The 24,718-nt window shown below is 38.4% G+C and overlaps 3 protein-coding genes and 1 non-coding gene across 8 annotated transcripts in view; 2 read left to right on the forward strand and 2 right to left on the reverse strand.

The window, feature by feature from the left end:
- Positions 1-263: 263 nt before the first annotated feature.
- trnap-agg (transfer RNA proline (anticodon AGG)) lies at positions 264-335 on the reverse strand. Its single transcript has one exon. It is a non-coding gene; the product is annotated as a tRNA-Pro (tRNA).
- A 579-nt stretch (positions 336-914) lies between these two features.
- On the forward strand, positions 915-9,891 carry fam114a1 (family with sequence similarity 114 member A1). Of its 2 annotated transcripts, none has more exons than XM_063883354.1 (13): positions 915-1,010; positions 2,980-3,348; positions 3,750-3,834; positions 3,915-4,144; positions 4,398-4,532; positions 4,699-4,851; positions 4,929-5,142; positions 6,022-6,107; positions 7,018-7,260; positions 7,402-7,541; positions 7,627-7,699; positions 7,967-8,020; positions 8,431-9,891. In XM_063883354.1, exons 2-13 carry the CDS (start codon positions 2,986-2,988, stop codon positions 8,554-8,556), a joined length of 1,902 nt encoding a protein of 633 aa, XP_063739424.1. In that variant the 5' UTR covers positions 915-1,010; positions 2,980-2,985; the 3' UTR covers positions 8,557-9,891. The 2 variants fall into 2 exon arrangements, with proteins under 2 accessions (XP_063739424.1, XP_063739425.1); XM_063883355.1 differs by having other exon boundaries at positions 4,929-5,103.
- Position 9,892: 1 nt separating this feature from the next.
- LOC134864415 (uncharacterized) lies at positions 9,893-17,067 on the reverse strand. 3 transcript variants are annotated; one of them, XM_063883357.1, is made up of 9 exons: positions 16,824-17,067; positions 16,023-16,308; positions 14,720-15,028; positions 13,649-13,759; positions 13,502-13,555; positions 13,192-13,227; positions 11,117-11,155; positions 10,977-11,018; positions 9,893-10,094 (listed from the first exon to the last, which is right to left on the reverse strand). In XM_063883357.1, exons 2-9 carry the CDS (start codon positions 16,075-16,077, stop codon positions 10,033-10,035), a joined length of 708 nt encoding a protein of 235 aa, XP_063739427.1. In that variant the 5' UTR covers positions 16,078-16,308; positions 16,824-17,067; the 3' UTR covers positions 9,893-10,032. The 3 variants fall into 3 exon arrangements, with proteins under 3 accessions (XP_063739427.1, XP_063739428.1, XP_063739429.1); XM_063883358.1 differs by lacking the exon at positions 10,977-11,018; XM_063883359.1 differs by lacking the exons at positions 10,977-11,018; positions 11,117-11,155.
- klhl5 (kelch-like family member 5) overlaps positions 10,408-24,718 on the forward strand; it is a 54,904-nt gene continuing 40,593 nt past the window's right edge. Inside the window, exon 1 of one of the 2 annotated variants that reach the window (XM_063883353.1) lies at positions 10,408-10,683. Coding sequence is in view for 1 of the 2 variants with exons in the window: in XM_063883352.1 (XP_063739422.1) it covers positions 17,165-17,166 (2 nt within the window). In the remaining variant the exon portion in view is untranslated. Of the gene's footprint in view, positions 10,684-17,070; positions 17,167-24,718 lie in introns of those variants that run through there. The other variant, XM_063883352.1, reaches the window with a different exon arrangement.

Genomic DNA, 24,718 nt, shown 5'->3' on the forward strand with positions numbered 1-24,718 from the left:
GTTATATTAACAGACACTGTTATTGCATATCAGGGGTATTCCAGTCTATAAGTGTGTGTGGAGTGGTCTCCCAGGGTACGTGGTGGTTTTACAGCTTGACCACTGCAGGAAGAAAGGATCTATATAGATTTATAGACATACTGTGTATGTATGTTATCTTCGCACTCTCTCATATTTTTAACTGCAACTGCTACCACGACTTCACCTCGGAATCAATTTTTACCTGAACTGAAACGTTCAGCCTGTGTCTAAATAAAAGGGGTGGGCTCGTCCGGGATTTGAACCCGGGACCTCTCGCACCCTAAGCGAGAATCATACCCCTAGACCAACGAGCCACGATGAGCGGTTTTCTGATTATAGGGTATTTAAAAATAAACAGTCCGTGAATACTGCTTCCATTTTTCAATTGTGTTTTTTTTTATTACATAAAATAAGACTTGTTAGGCTTTTAGGTTGGCGAGAAATTACAGCGCATTGACAAATCAACACCAAGTGGAAACAATGTATCACATGCATCGGGGTGAAGCGAGATGATTCACCCCTCATTTCTGTCTTTTTTTAAAATCGCCTCGCCATGTGCCTTCCACTTCATTAATACAGTCAGGGGCAGATCAACAGCCATCAGGGGGACACTTTTGTTATCGGGGCAAATAAAAGTTGTGAAATAATCAACAGTTTTCATTGTGAGACCATAACATGTATTCCCTGTCCCGTTTGTGAAACCTCAGCAACGGCGCCGATCAACAATTGCTAGTGGTTGTTTCAGTGGAGCAGTGTCTTTAATAATGCACTGCTTAATAACAAGTTGAATTGTTAAGAAGTTATCACTCGCTTTCTTCTTGGTGGAACACAACATTAGAAGACAGCAGTTGATCCAACGACTGCATGTTTTCCTAAGGCAGTGAACTATCTTGTCTGACGGTACGCTCTTCGGAGCATTGGTCACTTACCGGCCTGCCGACGTGGCGGGGCGGAAGAGGAGCTGCAGCCTGCTGGCACCACACAACAGGGTGAGCTGCACCGTCACTTTCACAAAAACAAAACTGTCTTTGAGCTTTATAACTTTTCTACTTTCTCTAACTGCAACAGCCGATTGACACTAATGGGCAACAACAAGGGCGTTTCATTTTTAACACATTGTTTCACTTGTTAAAAATGTATAACTTGTAAAGAAGATCATAAACATGTGAATAATAGTCTTATTGTCATTCTTTCCAAGTAAACAGAGGTCTTTGTTAAATGTCTGCTTGACATTGCTCTGTGTGTCATCGGTGTGTAATGATATGTTGAATAGTGACAAGAGAAGCAGAAGATGCTTTGACATATTGATGGCAATATTAAATTACTGTTTTGAAATGATCAGTTTAACAGTTATGGGCTACAATTAAATCTCTAAAGAAGGGTTCGAACGTTTATGGATTAAGTACCCTTCTGCATTTAAAGTCTTATTACTTCAGAGTAATGGAAAAATATTGTCATATTATACTTATAGTGCCGTATTTTGCAGGCTGTTTTTTTAATGGACTGATGTATATTGATAATGTGAACTGGTTTGTTTACTATATTGACCAGGTAGTTTGTCAGTGATGACAGTGCTAAATGACATTAACAACAAGGAACTGTGTTCAAAACAAACTTATCATTGCTTAAAAACCATGGGGATGACATTAATCATGTGGATGCACGTACAGCAGGCGAACACTAGATGGAAATATTAAACCATGAAGAAATCATCAATGACTGCCTTTGCATAATGTTTCAATGTTCTATGCTACTAAATACTGTCCTTTCACATAGCATGCATCAGGTATGATTTGTATAACAGCAGCACAGCTGTATATGTTCATCCTTTATGATATTTGGGTTTTTATTCAAAACATTAAACATTAGATAGTTTACTCTTTTGTGAATGAGTTCAATGGATATACTTGTTAACCGTCTGCAATGCTAGAGTGCATTACACACTCACATTATCTACTACAGATTATACTAAATTGACAGATGCCCAAACCAAGACTTGGCAATTAGTTGCAATGATTTCCACTTCCACTTATGTGATGTTGTTAAAATAAGGAGAAGTTTGGACTTTATTCTGAACCTTCACAGTGGAAGTGAGTCTTCAATAACTAAGATAAGATAAGATAAAATGTACCTTTATTAATTCCTGTGGGGTACCTCAAATACAGCTTTATTGAATTGATGTCATAATTTGCTTTTCCTAAGCATTTGTACTATGTGCTATTACACTTACTATTGATAAGTTGAATATTCAGTTGGTCAATTGACAGAAAACTATTTTGATTATCAATGTATCTATTAAATCAAACATTATTCAGGTTCCACTTTCTCCAATACAATCTGAAAGTTTGTCTGTTTGTTTTGTGGGTATTTGACGAAAAGCAACACACTTGAAGACATTTTAAGTTGCAGCACTGACTGAAATTGTGTCGTGAACATGCAGCCAAAGCCTTCATAAAATACAGCAGGGTGTTCTGTAGTCATCAGATACTGCAACCAGTACAAACATTGATTACACTGACCGTGTAAGCTTTAATGTTATGTTAATGTTATTAATGTTATATATGCACACTATGCAAACACATTTTTTTTATTCAATGTTAATTTCTTTCCATTTTTCATTACAATACTGCACATATTTTTTTTATTATTATCCTGAGTAAACTGCATAGTTTTTTGGTATATCCGGATTTCTTGTAAATCATTTTCTATATCTTAACATATAATCATTACATTTATATTTTGCACTTTGTATCAACTTCAAATTCCTCATATGTGTAGGCTTACTTAAACCTGTTTCTGATTTCTGATTCTGATATATGTTGAATATGCAGGTATGTTTTGTATTATATTTTGTTATTAAGTCAGCTGTGTTTGGTTGCAGTAAACAAAGATTTATAAAGGAGCACACTTATGCATTTTCTTAACTAAAACCTCTAAAATCAATCTCTTTTCTTCAAGATCAACATGTCCCTAGCTGACACTGACCCCTCTGCTGACATCAGCTCTCCCCCTACTGCGCCCATTCACCCCAACCCTGGATCCTGTCAGGATATCCCAGCAGCCTTTGCACCGCCTCCAGCCTCTCTACAGCCTCCTCTGATTCCTGAGACTTTTAATCTCCCGCAGTCCACCGCTGAGGAGACGACCACAGAGGACATGACCACCGAGACCAACACTTCAGAGGGTCATGAACAACCCTGGCCTGCTGCTGAGGGTCAGGCGATCATATGTGACCAACCAGAGCCCACCGCTGAGGGTCAGTTGATCTTATGTGACCAACCAGTGAGCCTGGAGCCAGACGCAGAGCCTTTAAAGGAGGATATGGAGGTTTGTTACAATAGCTGTTCAATCCTATATTTTTAGAGCCGAAACGTTTTTGACAGAGTACAAACTGGGATAAAAACTAGACAAAGGTAAAAAATATATACACTGATTTTAACAAAACCTTTAAAACAGGCATGCATATATACAAGTGTGTTATTTAAGTGTGTTATTTATTCGATATATAAATAACTTTGAACAGACAAATGTCCAGGTATAATTTGTGTGAGGAGGAGATCTTCATTTGTTGCTTGTCACACTTTGTTTTAAAAAGTATTGTAAAGTAAATTTTGCTATGTGTTGGGCAGGACATATTACAATTTCAAATAATAGACTGAAGACCCTGTTAATATGATAATATTGGTGTTACATACATAATGTCTATATGTGTGTGTTTGTATTTTTAGAGCTCCCTTCAGGAGAAAGAAAAAGGTTGGGGAGTTTGGAGTTCATGGGGAAAATCTCTTCTTAACAGTGCCACCTCATCAGTGGGTACGTCCTCTTTCTTCTGCTCACGATTTCACACAATCCCCCCAAGCTCCTGAGTCTTTACCTCATGTTTCTGTGTGCAGGTCAGAGCCTGACCTCAGTTAAAACGAAGGCAGGAGAAGCTCTGCGCCTCCACAGGACCTCAGTAGGAGAGGAGGCGCAAGAAGAGGAGGGTGCGCCTGAGGAACAGAAGAAAGAGGGAGGAGGAGAAGGTGGAGAGACTGAGCTGTCCATCTCTGCTGAGTCTCCTGTTAGTGCTGCAGCTTCTGGCAGGGGTGTCTTCTCTAGCATCACACATGCTATGCAGAACACAGTGAGTGAACACACACAAATAATAATCTTAAAATATAATGAAGACATTTTCTATAGACCTTATGAATGAAATATAATTTTTAAATTAGTAAACCATCTAGATATATGTCAAAAAGGGGTTTTCCCTCATTATCTGATCATTTTCATTCAAGTCAAAATGTTGCCTTGTATCATTTTCATTATCATTAATTATTTGTATTTCTATCATTTTCAATTCCTGTTTCTCCCTCTATGTGTATCTCTTGTCTCTATAGGGTAAGTCAGTGATCAGCGGAGGTTTGGATGCTCTGGAGTTCATTGGAAAGAAGACCATGACTGTTCTTGCTGAGAGTGACCCAGGATTCAAAAAGACTAAGACCCTGATGCAGAAGACGGTGTCATTGAGTCAGGCACGTAGACACACTCTCAGAGCTCACAGACAGACAGTCTATATGTTTCCTTCTAAGAGAAAATAAATAATAGAGTAAAACTTTTGTATTGTGTGTCTTTAACGTGGATTGAATGGTTTGGTAATTTTCTATGTTATGCGAAGGATTCCCTGTGATTTTTTTTTAGATGTTAAAGGAAGCCAAAGAAAAAGAGCGGGCCCGCCTGGGAAACCAGCCAATTAGTGCGCCCACAGCTCACTATGGTATTCTGTTTGACGACTACCAGGGCTTGTCACATCTCGAGGCCCTGGAGATCCTGTCCAATGAGAGCGAGGCCAAGGTAAGGCACCAGTCTGAGGAGTGCTTTTAAGATACAATCTTTTTTTATCAACTAATATACTCCATATCTGTTCCTAGGTCCAATCCTTCCTCTCCTCCCTGGTGGAAGAGGAGCAGGAGGAGGTAAAGAAGGAACTCATCCTCATTAAGGATATCTTTATCAAGCAAGAGGAAGGGGAGGGGGAGGAAGAAGAAAAACAGGAAGAAGAAAAAGTAGAAGGAGAAGGAGAACAAGGAGAGACGAAGGATAACGGTGATCTAAGTTCCCAATTACACTGTTCTACCCCCCTATGTGAGTGACCCAAACCAGCCGCCACACCTGCTGGAGGTAAAGGCGGTCCCTGAGCACTGACCCTGGATCTGCTAGCCTTAATTTCATTTTATGTTTTAACTCTGGCAGAGGGATATACATCCTGACTTTAGATCAGAGGGTCAGTAACAGAATTGATATGACACACACATAAAGTAGCAAAATCAGTAGGAACATACACAAATTAGTTTTCCTATTTGCAAAAGCCTGGAAAATGTTTGAACATTATGGCAACTGGAGGTATTTTGTTCCTCATCTACTACTGTTTTTCTTTTTCAATAACTTGTTTTTCAAAGTTACCTTTACTGTCAAGGGGAAGTTATGAGATTGCAAGTTTCTCACCAGAACCTTGTTACAAGACATTTAAATGTAAAGTCACTGTGCGACAAGTTCCCTCAGGCGATGTCGCAGCAGTGTAGAGCTCAAAGCAGACCGTGTCCCTTCCCCTGCGGGGTCTTACAGGGAGCCTGATCCAGTGTTGGTGTTCAGGGGCCACTAACACATTTCTATCACATCGCCGATTCAAAACCAAACCCACATCAGACGAAGACATTGAATCTGCATGTGTTTGCCTTACACATTTAGAGCTGATATATAAGAGTTTTAATTTATTTAACGCTAAAACAAGAATCATAAGTGCACTAAATGTTGGTTGAGCTGTTAAGCTGAAGGCAGACAGTAATTTTATCTTTATGCTCTCAGCATGGGGGAACACACTACATGTGGCTTCAAATCTGCTCTCATTCTACAGTTTATGCATCTATTAGTTTAACATGTGCAGTGTAAAATACACTTGACGTGTGTTTTTATTTGTGTGTGTGTGTCTCTGTGATTGTGTGTGATTTTATTTTTTCTTGCCAGCGGCTGACGGAGAGGAGTTTTTGAGTGTCCTCACTGAGCTGCTGTTTGAGCTTCATGTTGCTGCAACGCCAGACAAACTCAACAAGGTGAGACATGCATGGGCTCACACACACACACACACACACACACACACACACACACACACACACACACACACACACACACACACACACACACACACACACACACACACACACACACACGACTCGCTGTAATCGTTTCTCTTCTGCATACTGGCCTTTAGGTTGATACATTTTTTGTGTGACAAAATCCATCCATCCTTGCTTTTTTAATTACTGAACGTTTGATTTTTATAAATATATACATATGTATAGAAAGACTAACGTCCTATTTACAGAAAATCTAAAACACGATCTTAAACATGGCCACCTCAAAAAACTCAACTATTACTTGTTCTACATTAAGCAATAATTAACTCTTTATGTTCAGTTCATCTTTATCAAACAACTTTCATCCTGAACCAGTAAACACAGTAAAGGGCTCAATCATTCTTGACTCAATCTCAATGGTGGATTCTGCAAATTTTGTCCTATGCATCATCCTAAAAGGTTATATTTCCCATTAAACCACTTTTGCTGTATGTACCCACAGAGTACTGTTTTTTTCAAAGCTCTATTCTGTTGATTAAAGGAGCATTCTGGGAAATGTAACAAACGTATTATCAAAACACTTAAATCATAGTTTTCTATAAATCCTCTTAATAAACTTAATCATCATCTTCTAAACTGCACTCTAAATGAATCTCTTCAGAGATAATTGTCTAAATTCCCTTCCAATATCATTAGATATTTGGACACATAATAATATTAGCATCCACTCCCTCCTGCTGCGGTCTTAGATCTAAAAATGATCACCTTTTAAGTCCTTCTGCATATTCAAATTCACATATATAGAACCCACATTACCATATAATCGTGTATACGCATCTGATTAGCATACATCAGGATTGAAATCTCTCTAATTATGCTCCTGCAGGCTCGGATGAGGGCTCATGATTGGGTGAGCAAGGTGGAACTGCCTGTCACTACGGAGACGGTTGACGGGGAAACGCCGCAGGACCAGCCAGCAGGAGAGGCCTCACCTGGAGAAAACAAAGAGGAAAAGGAGGAGAAGAAGAAAGATGGAGAAGAGCATGGAGAAGAGAAGAGCAATGGGGAGGAGGTGAACGGAGGAAAGGAGGAAAAGAAGGAGAAAGGGAATGACCCCAGATCTGTAGAGGTGAGGTGAACTAAAAAAATGTGACTCTAATCAGCAACATTACAGACATTATGCTCTTTTTCTCCTGCCGTCATGGGCATATTTGATTTGATACTGGTATTCTTAGTTTATGTGTGTGCTCTTCTCCTGCTCTCCCTGCAGGCTGTATACCTGTCATCAGTCGGCAGTCTTGCAGAAGTGACGGCTCGCAGTATCGAGCAGCTCCACAAGGTGGCAGAGCTCATCCTCCACGGCCAGGACCTGGAGAAATCAGCCAGGGACCAGGCACACATCCTCACCAGGTCTGTGTGTGCCTCTGTGTGTGTTTGCCTGCATTAGCACTGTTAAAGGGAGTGTGATTTTCTAAATTCTTAATTTTTATTCCAGGTTGACATGTGCCATGTGTAAGGAGGTGGAGTGTTTGGCCAAGAAGTTCTCTGATATGATGCTTCTTGTTGGGGTAGGTTAAGGAATAGTTAGTAGGTTTGTTTTTTTCCAAAACGTAATAGTCAGAAGTAGATAAACAAACCACAAATAGACCATAATTGGGTTTTTTTTCTTTTCAAAAAATCTTAGAAAAAGGCCACAACCTACACATTATTTTTTATATTTGTAGTTATTTAGGATTCATGCTTTTTATGAAAATGTACAACCAGTATACTAGTGTCATAGTTGATCTCAAGTCTTTGCCTCCTTCTACTTCCTGTCTCTTGTCTCTCTGTTGCAGGGCCAAAGGAAAGCAGAGGAGTTGAATCCACTGGTTAACGACGTGCTTTTAGAGGTTAGATGCAGTTATTTGTCCTTAGATGATGTTGAATATAAGTGACAATGAACAAAATGAATGCTGTGGTAAACTCAGCGTGAAGATGACTGCTAGAAATGCGTGGTAATTGATCATGCTTAATGTGTTAATAGGGATGAGGTGAGCTAACCTTCAAAGGAAGATCTGTTCAAATAAATTCCCAAGGTGTTTAATATATATTGATGTTGCTCAATGTAAATTGTGTCTTATAATTTCAACCTCCAAATACCTGTCTTTACTATTTTTGTCATTTTAATTTTCTCTATACTATACCCTAAACCAGTTTTAAAAAAGGCCAAATAATTTAATTGATGATGATGATGATGATGATGATGATGATGATGACGACGATGATGATGATGTGGTGTTTATGGATTTCCTGTCTGCAGGGCTCCAACAGTACCAACTACATTGAGAATGCATTGCAGCTGCTGCTGCCCGTTCTGCAGATCTCCCACATCCAGAGCCAGCTCTGTCGCTCCAATTCAGAACCAGCAGCGCAGACATACCACTAACACACACACACACACACTCACCGCATGCTCACCTGCTCGCCTTAATGTAACTATTGTTGTACAGAAAAGTATAGAGAATGGATTATTTCAGATTAAGCGCTTTAATCCACATCCCGTGCCATAGCAAAAGGCTAAAGATGGTTTACGCTTACATAATATCATTTTGAAGATAAGGGTTTAACAAATAGACACTTGTAAAAAATGACCCACCTGTTTGATGTTATTTTGATTCATTATATATTTTACTTTGAGGAGACTAACGGTGTGCAGAGCTGAATAAACTGCGACTCACTATCTTCAAAATATGTTTCTCTGTCGTCTCCAAAAGCTGAACCAAAATTAACTGACTGTATTGAAGGGACTCTACGTTAATGTATATTAAGCTTTCTTTGCACTCCTTATGGATCTTTGTGATTTCAATATCAAGACCATTGACTGACACAAATGACATGTCTGTTTGGCTGAAATTTTCTTCGAATCTGGTTTAAGACAAAATGCCAGTATTAGTGATTATACAAAATACATTTTGCTTGTTTTTTCAATTGTTTGTGTATGTTAAATTATATGAAGTACCACTCTTATTCGGTTTGATTTGACACAGAAATCTGATCTTCATACTTTAAATGAGAAAATATTAAGTTCTCCTTCTGCGTTATTTTCTATACCTTATTGTTGTACTCAAGATGTAATGTAAATGACTTCATCTCTAATTATGTTTTAACATTTGCTTTCTTGCCTTTTGAGAGTTAGCTGAGAGGTTTGAAACCACTCTCATATTAGTAGGGTGGAAAGAAGAAAAAAGATTTCCCTAAAATGTTGTCCTATGTACTTCTGTTGGTCCAAATCTGAACATCTTGAAAAAGACATTAGCAAAAACATTTAATTTAATCTTATCCTCCTTGTCCACACGATTTCTTTCCCTTTTACTTCAAATGTAAAGTTTAGCCATTCCAAGGTGCTCACATTGAATCTATTCTTTAATATCCAGTGTTAAAGTGGCTCTAAGCTTACAGCCTTTAGATTTCTAGAAGAAATAAAGTACTTTTCTCTCCTCCCCTCCTTTTCTTCTGCTTCTTCCCTTTTAGAGATGCATTGCAGGTACAAAAGACATTAAGCAAAAAATTGACTGTCATAATGTTTTAACTCTTTTCAGTTTTACCCTGACGAGATAAGGCCGTTCAACACCAATGCTTCTGTCTTAGAATACAAAATGATTTGTAATGTGAAAAATGTTTGGGAAACAAGTCATTTATTTAAGTTTGGAGAGTTTAATAATATTAATATTCCCTTCTAATAAAGTGCCATTAGACTGACAAAAATAAACGTTAACGTCAACTTCATGTGTCTCAGATGTTTTTATTTCATTTTTACCTTTAAGGTAGCTGGTGAGTAAAGTTGTATTTTTTATTTTTGTCCACCACTCAAAGTCAGTAAGTCAAAGTCGAGGACAAGTCAGCTGCTCTGGCTGCCCCTCTGTCACCAGGTCTGCTCCTCTGATAACGAGGAGATGAAGGGATGGTTGCGATGATGCAGATTTGCTAAAGATACACAAAAAAGAAAGTTACATAACAGGATAACAAGTCAGAGTGTGTGACCTGAACTCTTTAAGTGACGTTTATTTGATGTAAATGATTGTATTATTATACCCTATTAAGGGTTAAAGTTATCAATCATATAACCATATCTTTGAGATAATTTGATATTTATTGTTTTAAAGATTGAAAAAAGTCTCGGCGCGATCAAAGCAAATACATCTAGCTTAATTAATCACTGCACCACCCGGCGAGCCCACTCTGTGATACAAATCAAACGCACCTAATTATGTCGCTTCAACAGGTGCAGGTTTGTTTAGCTTACATGCTATCATGCTAATGTAGTCGTGAAGCAGTTGATTACATCTCAACCGGACAACTTTTACTTCACTGGGGTGTGTAAGGACTTTCTGCTGTTAAACACCATCCTGCATACAGTACAGCAGCTTTCTGAGTTATAAACTCCAAACTTTTTTAAGCAGCGAAGTTAAACAGTGGATTGGTTATGTTTGCACTGAGAGGGATGGAGAGGGAACCTGCAGCAGATTGAGGAGGATTTGCAGTGCGCACAATTCAAATACAGAAGTTTTGAAAGGTGAGTAAAGCAACACATATATTGTTACAATTAAAGAGGGGGTTGATAAAAGGCACTGCAGTGTGTAAACTATGCAGTATTCGCCTTTGCAACTTAGCTCTTTAGCTACAATGGAGTTTACGCCTCGGTTGCTTGTTGTTTAATTGTGTTAATTAAAATGTTATGGGGTTGTTACGGTATTTATATGCTTTCCTATAGGTACTTTTACTTAAGTAAGAAATCTGAGTGCTTTCTCATATAAACAAATTGTGGTAAGTAGCCTCTTTCAGTCTTTAGGTTTGCATCAGGTTCACCTGTATAGCAGTGCTCACTGTTACCATCCAGCAGGATGTCATCTAAAAAAAAAAGGATGCAAAAACCATTAACTCACAAAGTCTGATATTTTTCTCTAGAGTTCTGTGTGGGAAAGCGTGTGTGTTTACTTATAACCTACCATTATCCTGCGTGTCAACTTCTGGAATTGTTGAAAGTCCTGTCAATAAATTTTTAAAAAAAAGTTTTAATAAGGATTTAAATGAACGATTCACGAAAATACTGGAAAACCTACCTCTGACATTTAAAAAGGTCAGGTATTCTGTATATGGGTCTTAAAAAAAGATTTATGCAACACAGTTTCTTATATGATGCTTATAAACGTTTTATTTTGCCCAAAAATCTGTGGCCTTTTCGTGCAATAGCACATTAGTCTGGTGCCTTACTCTTGTCAAACATTTAGCACTAACACACTAAAGAAGACAACTTCTATAGTCTCTATATCCTACAGTCCAGGGGTGTCCAAACTACGGCCCGGGGGCCAAATGCGGCCCGCAGGCCATTTTGAATCGGCCCTCGGTAAATTCTAAAAGTATAATGCATTATGGCCCACAAAATAAACTTTTGCTTGTCTTATATTGTACTTCTCAAATATATATGTTCAAATATATTAATGAGCCCAATTTTCAAATAAATGTAGTCATTTAAAATGTAAAAGATGTTCTAACAAATCTTAGTTGATAAAAAAATAATAATAATAACTTATTTCTATTACAAGCTTGAAATTGAACCTTCATATTTACTCTTATTATCAGCAATCTGAGGCTTCTGTTTTAAGAAATGAGCTGCCTGTCCCTTTGAACCCTGAAAAGCGTAGTTGAAAGAGTTTGGTAATTTGTGCACCATAATAAATGTATATTGCTAGTATTGCTTACAGGCTGTTAAACTATCTGATCTTTGTGGGTCTTACAGTTTTTTTCAATTGCTAAAACACTTTTTTTTGAAAGCAGGGCTCATTTTCTAAAAAAACTAAACACAATTCACAAAAACACACACTCAAAGTGCAAACACCTCGTATATCTTGCAAAATTAAGCACTGCACCCAAAACTACATAAACACTTACCAAAACCAAACATTTGCACCAAATGGCACACACTTCATGTATAGCAAAATACATTTTATCCAACCAACTACACACGGATGTGATCAATCTAAAGCACACTCATCTTTATGGGCTTTTTCTGTATGGGGAGGACTCTGCACCAAAGAAATATGTGCAGAAACACAAATATTCTGTTGACACAAACCTTATTTATTTTTCTACACAACTAATGATCACAACATGCATGCATAGCACATACAGGAACAGTTGTGTGAACAAAAATGTGCTCAACATCAAAGACAGGAAGTGGAAAAGAAAAGTTTGAGGATACTTTTTTTTTTTTTTTAAATAGAAATACTTGGGCTGGGTCTTGCCACATCACCTACTACACACTCTTGTTGTCAATCTATAGCATTTCCGTTGGCTGGCAGATAGCTTAGTGGTTAGAGCTGGTGGCCAACACATAGAAAACTTTAGCCTAGTAAGCTGGTTCGAGTCCCAAAGCTATCTGGTCCCGAATCTAGCTGGTCAATTATGGCAATTACCTCCCTTACATCTCCCCCTTTACGCTAACATCTCCAATAAAGGCCATCTGGCCAAAAGATACCTTTTTAAACAATAATTATGCTTTATGTGTAATTGTAGTGTGTTAGCAATGGGAAAAAAACTGTAATAACTAAGCTTTCAGGGTTCTAAGGGACAGGTTGATGTTGTGATGGGTTGACAGGATGTCAACGACAACTTGATATGTATATCCTTTGTTAAAATATTTCCTTAGGATTTCCATCACTTCTTCTATTTTTTCCAACTCAGTTTAAAATGTGTGCAGACACAGCTGAGAAGTACCAAACAGGAAAGACGTAGCGCCGTCAAACAACCAATCACAGCAGTGTTTCTCCGGCTATCTCTGTCCAATCACAAACAAGAAGTGTTCTCCCTAAGGGAATACCCTTTCCTTAATTTTTGAAATGTTGATTTGTTTTGTGAAATCTTGTTGTGTTTTGTGAAATGTTGTTGTGTTTTGTCAAATGTTGTTTTGACTTGCACTTCAGGGCCACCGTAGTCTATAGAAAAATACAATATCGCCAGAAATAAGGATTTACCCCTATTTTAAGGTTTATGCAATAATACTAAGTTTGCCAGAATAATTTACCTTTGGGAATGATGATTTCTGTGTGCATCTCACCATCTAGGAGAAAGATCATAAGAAACAGCCAATCAGGTATTTATTGTGATTCTTTTAATAAACCATCTTAACTATGAGATAAACAATAATAATTGAGAGAAAATAACAGACTTCTATAACAGTTCATAAGTGTTCTGTCAACTCCCTTGAGGAACAATCACAAGTATTGTAAATAAAGTAATACAACTTTGCTTGTAAACAATTAGATGAACTTTTGACCATGGGCACAAAGAAAGAGTTATTGAACAAGAATTCAGAGGGACACATTCATATTTACCCTTCAACCCCTGGCCAGCGACATCATAACCAACAGGATGCACCTTGGACTTTTCTGAAAAAATAAGAAATATTTTTAGGTCAACTTTTAAAGATCAAGCTACTCCTGTGTGTGTTTGTTGCAGGTGTATTTGTGTGTGCGCCTTACGGCATGAGTTCCTTCGCCAGTAGATTCGTCCGAGCACAGTTATGACTATAGTGAGCAGCCCCACACTAACCAGAGCCAGCCAGAGCACCCTGAACAGACACTGCCACTCATCTAAAGAACAGAGAGACATTCAAGAAGATTCATTAACTTTCTCACAGCACCACCTTAGTCCCAGAAATACGCCATCCTGTTTGTAAATCACTGATAGGCCATTATTAAGGCTAACAGAGGCCAGTGATTGTTCCCTTCAAGGAATCTAGAAGCCTTTCCCACAACCCTGTCAGAACATTAACAGTATCAGCCACTTTTCCCCAGCCAGTTGCCAGATTGTTAATATTGTTCTCCGCCTTGCTTTCCAAACCTTTTAACACTAACACTTTATCCTGAAATCCTGAAGGTTTATGTACCTTCATTTGTATACAAAAAGAAAAGCTCCTGTTTATTTAAGTGTCTGCACTTGGGTGCTTTCCTTTGTTGCCCTGCATTCACCCATGTGAAAAATGTTATTGGTGGACATTATAAAGAAGATGAACAGGAATTGAACCATTAATAGACATAAGCCAGAGACAGACATGAGACAAAAATCTATAGAATGATAGCAACAGATACCGCATGAAAAACGAGCAGATGGGAAACAGAAAGGGTATGATATGGTATGGAAAAGTTTAGTGGAAATATTAAAGATTGATATCCAGCTTTCAAAACACACTGGGAAACATAACTAGCCTTAAGCTTGGGGGAGTGTTGAAGAAACAAATAGAAAGAGAGCCAGCCAGAATCAATACAGCATTTGAGATACAGTTTATTGAGATGTACTGTATACCTCTGATCATATAGTAAAGAGAGAGGAAGGGAAGCCCAGTCACAGAGCTGAGATTCGAGTCAAGAGTAGAACTGAGGAAAATGTCTTCTACTGGAAAAAAATACTCCACTGTCAACTGGGAGGGCTTGAAATACATTTTACCTAAAATGAAAACTGATTGGCCAATATCTTTCCTCTCCTCTCCAATTTTAGAGCGAAGCCACACTGACCACACAGAGAAAAATGAGCTCTCTCTTCCTGACACCTACCTTTCTCTGTCCGTTTCCATGGCAGCTTTTCCTTTGCTGTTGCAGTCAAAACTGTTTGATTGGCGAGCCAAAGGAGACAGTGGCTTTGATTGGCTGACTCCGAGATGGGAAGGGCAGGGAGGCAGCAGTAAAATGCCTTCCCCTGTCCTTCTTTATCCTCCTCCTCCTCCTCCTCCTGTTTGTTGTCATCCTCCTCAGGTGGATAGAGGTGTAAGGAGCTGTGATTAGTCTGGCCATATAAGGTGAGATTCAGGGTCACTGCATCCCCAAGTTGAAGCTCCACTGACACCTCCAAATGTATTTTTAGAGCTGTGAATGCACAGAAAGATGAATGCATTGATTACAGCCATGCTACCTAAATTTGCTGAAGAAAACCGTGCAATTTAGTTGCAGGATCGTAACTCTTAAAGCTAGGGAATGCACCATTTGCATTGATTATGTGTTCATTTTTATGATCATGTCAGAGTTTTCTGTTAGCAGTCATGCCATCGGCTTGGCTTTTGAAATGGCACAGTTATGTTGAGAGCCATCCTTTGCTAATAAGCACTTGGGATGGGTTGATTGAATTACCCTTTATTCCTGTGGGGTTAGTTATTTAACAGTTGCAAATAACTAAACTAAAAAACGAACTTAAAGAGGTCTATTCAACTTTTGTTAGCTGAGAAAGCAGAAACACTACAGTTATTGATGGCAGTCTAATTCATGTCCAGTTAGAACTGCTACCTCATGTGTAAATAGGGGCATTGATGTTGATATTAGTTAAAGTTTAACTTAAATATCCAAATGCTGGGCAATAGAAGTGAACAGGATTCAGATGAACAGTCATTCTCATTCCCAGGTTTTATATTTGTATTTTGTGCCTCTACTCTCACATAACTTGCTTTTATGTTCAAAAATAGGTTTATTTTGTCATACTGGCCGGTTCTGTCATTGGTCAACCGCTTAGAGATGTCCCCCCCCTTAGCCTATCAAGTAAAATGTGTTGGGAGTGCTGTCCAATAGAAGCATGAGTATTGCATACTGATGTCACAATGTTACGGAAGTAAACAAAGGAATACAGCGAAGTGTTTCAAGCAGGGGGGGGAGTGTGTTGGAGATAAACTCTTTCTTGGGGAAATGCAGGGATTTTAGCCTTTGTAGACCGTTTACATGCACAAAAATCTATATAACACACAACAGGAAATGGGAAACCCCAAAAAGCATAATAGGGCCCCTTTTAAGTCTGTACTAATTTGCTGACATCCCTAAAACCACATTGCTAGCATGCCTAAAAACCACGAAAGCTTATCTTTGTAAGTAGTACCTGAAGATGAGCTGTTTCTGTGTAATTGTGCAATGTCAATATCTGTTTCACACATGAAGCAGCTCTGTTCTGGGTCTCTGGCAGCTTTCCTGGACCCCGAATCTGTTGTGTTGCTCTGATGCTCTGTTGTGCAATCTTGCTCGAACCCGTCACTTTCTGGAGTCGGTGAAGGGGCACACACACACTTTCTTGTAATTTCAGCATCCCCATTTTTCCCCCCCCTTCTTCACCTGATTCCCTCCCTCACAGCATCGGTAGGGCAGGCAGAGGAAGTTCACTTTTGATACTGAAAGGGAAAAGCAAATGAACAAAGAATCAGATTGACAATGGAAGAAATGCAAAGTGCACTCACTCTATTCAGAAATCAAAGCAGGATCCCAAAATGGAAGATATAGCCTCCAGTTTATATCTGACACTCAGGGCAAAATTAATGAGGGCCAACACGTGGCCAAGTACTACGGGTAAAGCAAGCTGCTCTCAAAAAGAGAACCATCTTTTCAGAGCAACACAATACGGAAACAATTTCAAAGCGGCTGTCACTCAATATCTTGTTGCATGGAGCTATATTTGGATACGATTTTGAACTCGAACTTGAAAGAACGATGAAGAGGTTGAGTCAGACAAGAAACCATATTGACTCAAAATGTATTAAATTAAGTGAACTTGGCTTAATGTTAAACTTTAAATATTATTATTTAACCAACATTTTTGGGGAAAAATGAGCCGAAACAAGCACTTCCTCCTTTTTGACTGCTTCAAGAGTTTGTGAACCAATACTGAAACTTTGACAAAATGACCCACCTCTGTACAATGTGAAGAAATCAGGGAGGCAGATGATAAAGGTGAGGATCACGAGGATGAGGAGTTTGGTCAGTGCTGTTCTTGTCATGGTTGCACCATAAGATCACACAAACCCATTTAGAGGCATGACCTGGGGCTTTTGTTATCTACTTCCTTTTCTTGAGTTATAAACAACACGTGTTTCACACCCAGCATCACAGAAGTGTTGGTAGAAGCCTGCCTCGATATTTTCACAGAGGCAGGCCACAACGCGGAAAGACACATTTATACAGTACTTCACTTCCTGTTGCACTTCCTGTTATTTTCTAAGAAAGAGTGACGATGGAGTTTCTACCAGCTGAATGTAAGTAGTTGATTCGAGGTGTGAATGATGAATAGATGGTCTATCGTGTTTTGTATTTGTGTTTTGCATATCTGTAAAGAGAGATCATCTTATGTTATAAAACAGAAAGAAACATGGATATTTATTTTACCCTTCACAAGTAAATGTGGGAATCCGCACCAGATAGGGTTAGGTACCAAGTACCAAGAACATTAAAGGACGCTGAATGCCCTTACCAAAACCATCATCCCTGAAGGGGTGCTGCAACCTTACTGTTCAAATGTAAATGAGGTTGAAGTGTGTTAATACTGTAGGTTAAAGAGGGAAACTCCCCTCAAAAAAACACACCTTTGACACTACTCTCTTCTACAGAAACCCATTTCAACCATTATGTTTCTTATAACCCTGACATATGTATACACTGCCTGGCCAAAAAAAAGGTCACACACTCTAATATTTGTTGGAGCGCCTTTAGCTTTGATTACGGCACACATTCACTGTGGCATCGTTTCAACAAGCTTCTGCAATGTCACAAAATGTATTTCTGTCTTGCATTTATTTTTCGCCAAGATCTTGTATTGATTACGGGAGATTCGGACCACTGCGCAAAGTCTTCTCCAGCATATCCCAAAGTTTCTCAATCGGGTTCAGGTCCGGACTCTGGTGGCCAATCCATGTTGTTGCAGTGTGAGGTGCAGCTGATAAAACATCACGACAAGAAAAGGTTTTCTTTCAACAAAAACCAGGCCTTTTTATTTCCTAGCCTTTCACAAGGACCGGAACATAAATTGCTCTTTCCACAGGTGCTGCTCTTTCACCAACTAGGAAACAAACGCCCCCTCTCCCTTCTCTTCCCGGTCATTTATTGCTGATTGCCCGCCTTCCCAAACTAGTCTGGCCAATCGGGTCATGGCTCTGAAAGGGTAGTGAAGAGTTAAACAAAAATAAACATTGTTTTCAACATTTCACAAAATCCTAAAGGCCTAAGTACATTCATTATTTTACCTTACAAAACACAGTACATTCAAAAGAAACGAGATCTTAATAAGACGGGTCGTTTTTAACTTAATTGACACACCTTACATCACACACTTTTTAACAGCAGTATGCCATCATTTTCAGATATCTTTTAAGAATGAGATATTATTTTATAAGTATAAGGGAGTTATCCTTATAATTTTTGCCTTTTTCTTAAATGATTTTACAATTTTTTGCGTTTTGCAGTGTCTTGCACAATTATGAAAAAGTCCATGTGTGATCATTATGACTTTGTTTATTAAAATTGATTATATACCTTTCTGTAGTATATAATAACATATGTAACTCAATTGTACAAAAGATAAGGGTAAAAAAGGAAAAGAAATGTATGATTTTAAATAGTAGTCTAATACTCACGACTCTGAATTGTGTTGCCTCTGCAGTTACTGGGTGGACAAGTACAGAACATCGCTCAAGCGTTTCTCATAATTATCACCTAATTGTAATAAGTAATTAATTACTATCAGAGTGTCGCTCATAATTATGACTTAGTGTATTTTTTTTTCTTGTTTCTACCTGTGGCCAGCTGACACCCCTTTTTTAATTAACGTTACCAGACAAGTTTTTCTGGTGCTGCTGAAGAGGACATTACCTTTCTGTTTATCTATCTCTCATTTCACGCGGTTCAAAAATATATGTTTATTTTCTTTGTACTGTTTAACTTGATCTCTGTTGGGTGTTCAGTAAAGCTTAGGTTCCTGAGAGCCACTTATCTCTGCAGACCTGGAACACACACACACACACAGTTTCAGACAAACCCCCTTATATTAATACACACAAACACAGTGATGTGCATGGCTGGCAGGTGGAGCCTTATCTCCGCTCTGCAGCAGCTTGCCTCTCAAGGCTCAGTCGGCAGCTTAGAATGAGATGGAAGCGGCCAAAAATAAAATAAAATAAACAGTTTCTGTCTTTTTTATGGTCCTTCAAAGCTGCTTGACAGCATTTCCAAAAATTAAAATGAATGGCTGGAATGTATTCACCATTGTAGTACCTGGGATTTGCAATAGAGTTTTAGCACATCTAACAGCTTTGTGATATAGGTATATATGATTTGTGATGTAGGTAAAACATTATTAGTTTGCAGGTCACTGGTATGTGATTCAGCCAACTAATGATGCATTGGAGAAATGATTGTAGTATAGCTATGAATAATTTATATTTCTGAACAAAATGAAATAGATGTGAAGACCAGTCTTTGTTGATTGTTTGATGTAAGCATACTAAAGAAGAACAATGCAGGCTTTAGAGCACAGCCTCATATTTGATAAAGGTTTTGTGTGTCTCTCATGTTGTTAAAGATTACTATGATATTCAATCAAACTGACTTGGACTGATGACAAGGTGTCTTTGTAAAAAGCTTCTATGTTATCTCACAGCGCCACACCGATGGAAGCTGAGAGTTTGAAGATAACAGAGGCAGGTGAAAAGCCTCATCAAAACCGATTTTATTGACTGCAGTGATGGTGAAATTGAAATGTTCCACACATTTCAGAGTACCAGCTGGAAACCCCTTAAGTATTCTCAAGCCATCTTGAAACCGAGTTAAAAAAAAACAGAGGTATGGCCTCATAGTTTGCCAGAAATCCAATAAATCATAACTGGCTCTAATTGGGTGGAAGCTCCAGCAGATTGAGACTCGGGCCACGAGAGGAATGACGGGTGTTCAAATGCTCGGGTGTCAGGATGCTGTACACGCATTGCTCTCTCTTTTTTCAGCAGGACAGCCTTATTATGGGAATGATAGTTGGCTTGATGTGGGTTCATTCAGAGAAACTTTCTTGAAAGTAGTGGCCAGATTGCAATTCACTTCTGTATAATGATGCACAGACCAACAATTTTTTGTATCCCTACATCTAACGTCCCACATGTTTAAATTGAATCCACTAAAAAACACCTTGGCCCGAAACGAGCTCTGTTAAATATTATCAGCCATATTTTTATTGAAGCAATAATTCAACATTTTAGCGTATTTGCTTTCTTGCAGAGAGAGGGATGAGAAGACTGAAAGCACTTTATTGTCTGTACGCTGAATATGCTCATTTTAGTTGTGCACTTTAAATATCAAAATGTGTATATATAAAAAAGCTCCTCCAAATAAATGTAATTATTTGACCCAATGGCTTTTACTCCGGCTCAATCCTCAGGATCAACTTTGTATTTTTATCTTCTATGCAATAGCGTTACGTAGAACGAGCAAAGCTGTTGTTATATTTATTCTATTCTTATTCTTATTCAACAATTTTATAGACTGCAATAAACTCTGTTGCCTCCAGAGATCCCTGGAAGAACTTAGGGCTTGTTTAAAATTATAAATATGTGTCCCCCGGTGTGTAAGTAGACTCACAAAGTGTCAGATACCACCCTCTCTTTTTTCCTCCTTACCCACATCTCTAAAAACAGGGGTACAAAGGTGCTGATCCAGATTTGCTTCGGTTATGATGTCATAACCGAAAGGTGGGCTGGCTTTACATTGAACTCCTGTCCCACCCACGTGACACGTCCAAACCTATCGTCCTCAATATACAGTCGCAAGCTTAATCCCCTCCACAGCACCTCTGTGTGTCTGTGTATTCAGCAGGATGTCTGCAGGAGGGACTTAGAGTTGTTGTATATATAATACATACAATGTCCCTGTTCTAGAAAAACAGTTTCAGAAATAATGCTTGATGTGGTTTTGAACCAGTGTTAATTTCGTCAACGAAAACTGTGACAAAAAATGTTCGTCAACAACCTTTTTTACATGACTAAGACGAGACGATGACGAGCAAAAAATAGATTTTTGATAATAAAAACTATGACGAAATCTATATTTTGTTTTCGTTGACAAGACGGGACTAAAGTGTTAATGGTGGTCTATCGGACATTCAAAATGCAGGATATTTTCCCCAAATTCTCCGTCTTGTCTGTCAAAATGCATCCCTGTCATTGGTTGAATTAGTTGACATTCTGGGAATCTGCACTCGTCACTAACATCCCTCAGCTACAAGTGATGATGTCCAAACAGTGAGAAAATAACATGATGATGGCTTCAACACAAAAACGTTTTGGTCGGAGAAAAAGACTAGATATATGGACACACTTTATTTATGTTTATCTTTATTTTAGTTACTGCGGGAGAAAGAGAAACGCCATGTGGCTACAAATTAGTTGGGAATAATATGACCAATAGACACTTGAAGGCGCACCATCCTGCTATTTATGCCACGGTACGTTAGCTAACTGTAAACTGTAACGATATATGATAAGGCGTAATGCTAGCTACGCATACAGTAACAATTCGTTAGCGTTAATTCAATATTACTGGGCAGTTGGCAACTAGTGGCACATTTGCTAGCTAGCCATGTTGGCTTAGCCTTTCTTACAAAAAAGTGTTCAGTTTGCGGTAGCAAAGGAAGGAGCCTGGCTTCCAGGCTAATGTTGGCTAGGCTTCCATTGCAATAACTATCTAGTCACGCTGCAATTGCAGTTTTTTTCAAAGATTACACAGCAATTTATTTGAAAGATATTTGTGTATGGTTTGTTATCTCTAAGGCCACGTAGGCATATATAATAGGCTAGTTGTATTGTGTTATAACATAATTCGAATCTTCAAAATCTAAACTTGATATTATTGATATACTATATTTTAATGATAATATTATTATATGAGTAGGCCTATACATAGATAGTATGCACCTTAGCGGATCAGCAAGGACAGCACAGCAGCATTACATCAATGTGAGAGTCTAGGCTAGAGATATCCCAATAACTAAGATAAGGAATCCAGATATTACACAAAGTGTTAAGAGAGTGAAATGTTGCTTTACCAATTTCAACAGTTGATACTGTCACCTTGATTCCAATTTCAGATACCTGTTTTTGCCTAACTGAATTAGTTTAAAGAGAGAAAACATTTTTCATCGACTAAAACTGGACTAAAACGTTTTGAGTTTTCGTCGACTAAAACTAGACTTAAACTATGAAGGATAAAAAGGACTAAAATCTGACTAAAACTAATAACCATTTTCGTCTAAAGACTAAGACTAAATCTAAAATAGCTGCCAAAATTAACACTGTTTTGAACATAATGTGGCGTTTAATCACGGCAGCGTTTAGCTGAGTATCTTCTCCAGTGGCGGCTGGTGAAAAAAAATCTTGGTGGGGCTAGTGTGCCAACAGATTTCCCTGCCTAATTTAGCATAAGCATTCAAATGAACAGTCGGGAAATGACTACAGTTCCACAATAATAATTTAATTTCACAGTTTCCAGCTTCACAGAAAAAGTAACAATTTACAGCTATATTAGACTTTATGCTATCAAATACTATACAATACAATCAAGGGATAAATGAACAACAAGGGTATGATTTCAGCTGAATCTATACAAATCAACAGTGAGTGAGTGAATGAGTGAGTGTGGGTTGAGAAGAGAGAATGAAACAGAACTTTCCTATTCAAATGTAACATATACAAAGAATTTAGAACCAAGTTATTTTCAAAATTTTTTACATAAACAGATTATTTTAATACCCTCTCTCAAGGAAAAATGCATTTACTTGGAGAAAACAGCATCAGTGCCATACAGTTGTCATTGCATGTCACAGCCTGAGAGAAACAACAAAGCATTCTCCACAACTATATTATAATTACATACTATAATATTATTACCTATTACATCGCCATCATCTCTCTTCGTCGTCGCACGTATTTTTTCCCCACGTAGGGTAGGACAGAGTCTGGGAGTCGCACTACGAAAAAAAACTATCGCTGGCTCCTTATGTAGCTACAGCAATCCTAAACCTTCACGCATTTTACGTAGCAGTTGGGGCTAAATTTCCAGCGCCCCACCGGCGTTAAATTTGGCGACGTTGATAGGCCAATTATTCATAATTTCTCCCTAGCAACCATAACCGGATTGGCTGTTTAGCTGCCGGTCAGGGGCACTTTGCCATCGCCCCATGAGAGAATGATACACTGTCTGTCAGTGGAAATTCACTGTTTAATGAGTGTTAGTTGGTGGAAATGTTGTTTAAATGATTTAAATTGCATGTAGGCACACACACTATTAAGTAAAACTGACATTGATTTAAAAAAAAATATGCAAAAAATATTTGTTCCCCTCAACAGCTGGTGGGGCAGAGCCCCAGCGCCCCCTATGGGCCAGCCGCCTCTGATCTTCTCCCTGTAGAAAACTTTCACAGAGGAGAGCGCTGCATGATGCTGCAAAGGGGCGTGGCCAGCTTCAGCTCAGCTCAAATTTAAAGACAGACACAGAATCAGAACTTCAGGAACAGGGCTGAAATAGAGGGTTATGAGGCATGCTACAATGGGTGATCTGTTTGGTATTTTGAGCAAAACACAGACAAGTTTTGTATAGATATTGCCCAACAATATATTGTTCAAATATAGCATAATAGGAGACCTTTAATGCAAATATCCACTTTGGAGCTTTGGCATACAGCCAGACAAATGTATTAGTTTGACTCAATCAAACAAATGGTTGGGTCTATCACACAGAGCCTACACTATGCATCAATCTCTTTTACCGCTGCTTTCTGAAACTCTAGTGATGCAGTGCAAATGCTGGCAGTGTATGCTCGTGTGAAGAGAGACAGAAGACTGCTGTGCTTCTCAGCACTTTTTCTTCAAAACCCAGTTAGTACTGAATATTATGAACATTAACCATAAATCTTTGAGAGATAACTGTATGGGGGCTATTTTTGGAGCTCTGCATTATGGCAGAGTCTGATGTCGAGAGTTTAAAAGATTGAATGTAACAGTGTGATGAGATTAGGGATTTAGGTACACGAGAGGATATTTAACAACACGCTCTGCAGGCTTGGCGCAGTTTTAGGTTATATTTCAGGCATGAGATGTTGTACACTTGATCCTTCTCATCATGTCCTCGCTGAGCTGAATTTAATCCCTGGATCTGCTTGAAATGGACACAATGATGCTCTCAGATGGGCTAAACGTCAATAGGTGGATTGTATGTCCTTTCACATGTATTGTTCCTATGATTTTCACATCTATGGCTTATTTTCTAGTCCGATTTTATATAAGTTGTTTGTCAGCCTTGTATATAATGTGATCGATTGTATGAACAATATTGTTTTAATTTCAGTTGTCTCCTGGGCTACAATAATATCCCCTTTTAATATGTGTTAGTTTTTTGGCTCAGCTTTAATACCTTTTCTGCTTAGACCTTTCTGACTGTCTCTTTTGTTATTTGTCATCATGCATGGGCATACAAACTACTTTCCCCTCTGAGACATAATGAAGTCATCTACTGTGATCTATTGATTACATTACCTTTTTAGAATTTTAAATTAATCATGCTAATAAGATACGGAAGTTACACTTCAAACTTCTGCTCTCAAATGCATATATTGACTGATAATTCCAAGTGGAGTCCTTAGTTTTGTTTTGTTTTTTTATGAACATGGAGGTTCACTCTTTGCATTTGGTAACATTTTATGCAACTATACAGGCTCAAAGGTTCCTGAAGTGCCTCTCAGAGCTTCTGATCTTCAATCTAACCCCTCCTTTCTCA

The sequence above is a fragment of the Eleginops maclovinus genome, chromosome 5, assembly GCF_036324505.1.
Source record: "Eleginops maclovinus isolate JMC-PN-2008 ecotype Puerto Natales chromosome 5, JC_Emac_rtc_rv5, whole genome shotgun sequence".
NCBI lineage: Eukaryota > Metazoa > Chordata > Actinopteri > Perciformes > Eleginopidae > Eleginops > Eleginops maclovinus.

What these genes read in the sequence shown, in the direction of transcription:
- fam114a1 (XM_063883354.1), top strand. Translation starts at nt 2,986, where the DNA reads ATGTCCCTAGCTGACACTGACCCCTCTGCTGACATCAGCTCTCCCCCT. An exon ending in CACATGCTATGCAGAACACA is followed by an intron (nt 4,145 to 4,397) that starts GTGAGTGAACAC and finishes TTGTCTCTATAG; the next exon opens with GGTAAGTCAGTGATCAGCGG. An exon ending in ATATGATGCTTCTTGTTGGG is followed by an intron (nt 7,700 to 7,966) that starts GTAGGTTAAGGA and finishes TCTCTGTTGCAG; the next exon opens with GGCCAAAGGAAAGCAGAGGA.
- LOC134864415 (XM_063883357.1), bottom strand. Translation starts at nt 16,077, where the DNA reads ATGTGTGAAACAGATATTGACATTGCACAATTACACAGAAACAGCTCA. An exon ending in AGAAATCATCATTCCCAAAG is followed by an intron (nt 11,156 to 13,191) that starts GTAAATTATTCT and finishes ATTTATTGACAG; the next exon opens with GACTTTCAACAATTCCAGAA. An exon ending in CAGTGAGCACTGCTATACAG is followed by an intron (nt 10,095 to 10,976) that starts GTGAACCTGATG and finishes GTGTATCTTTAG; the next exon opens with CAAATCTGCATCATCGCAAC.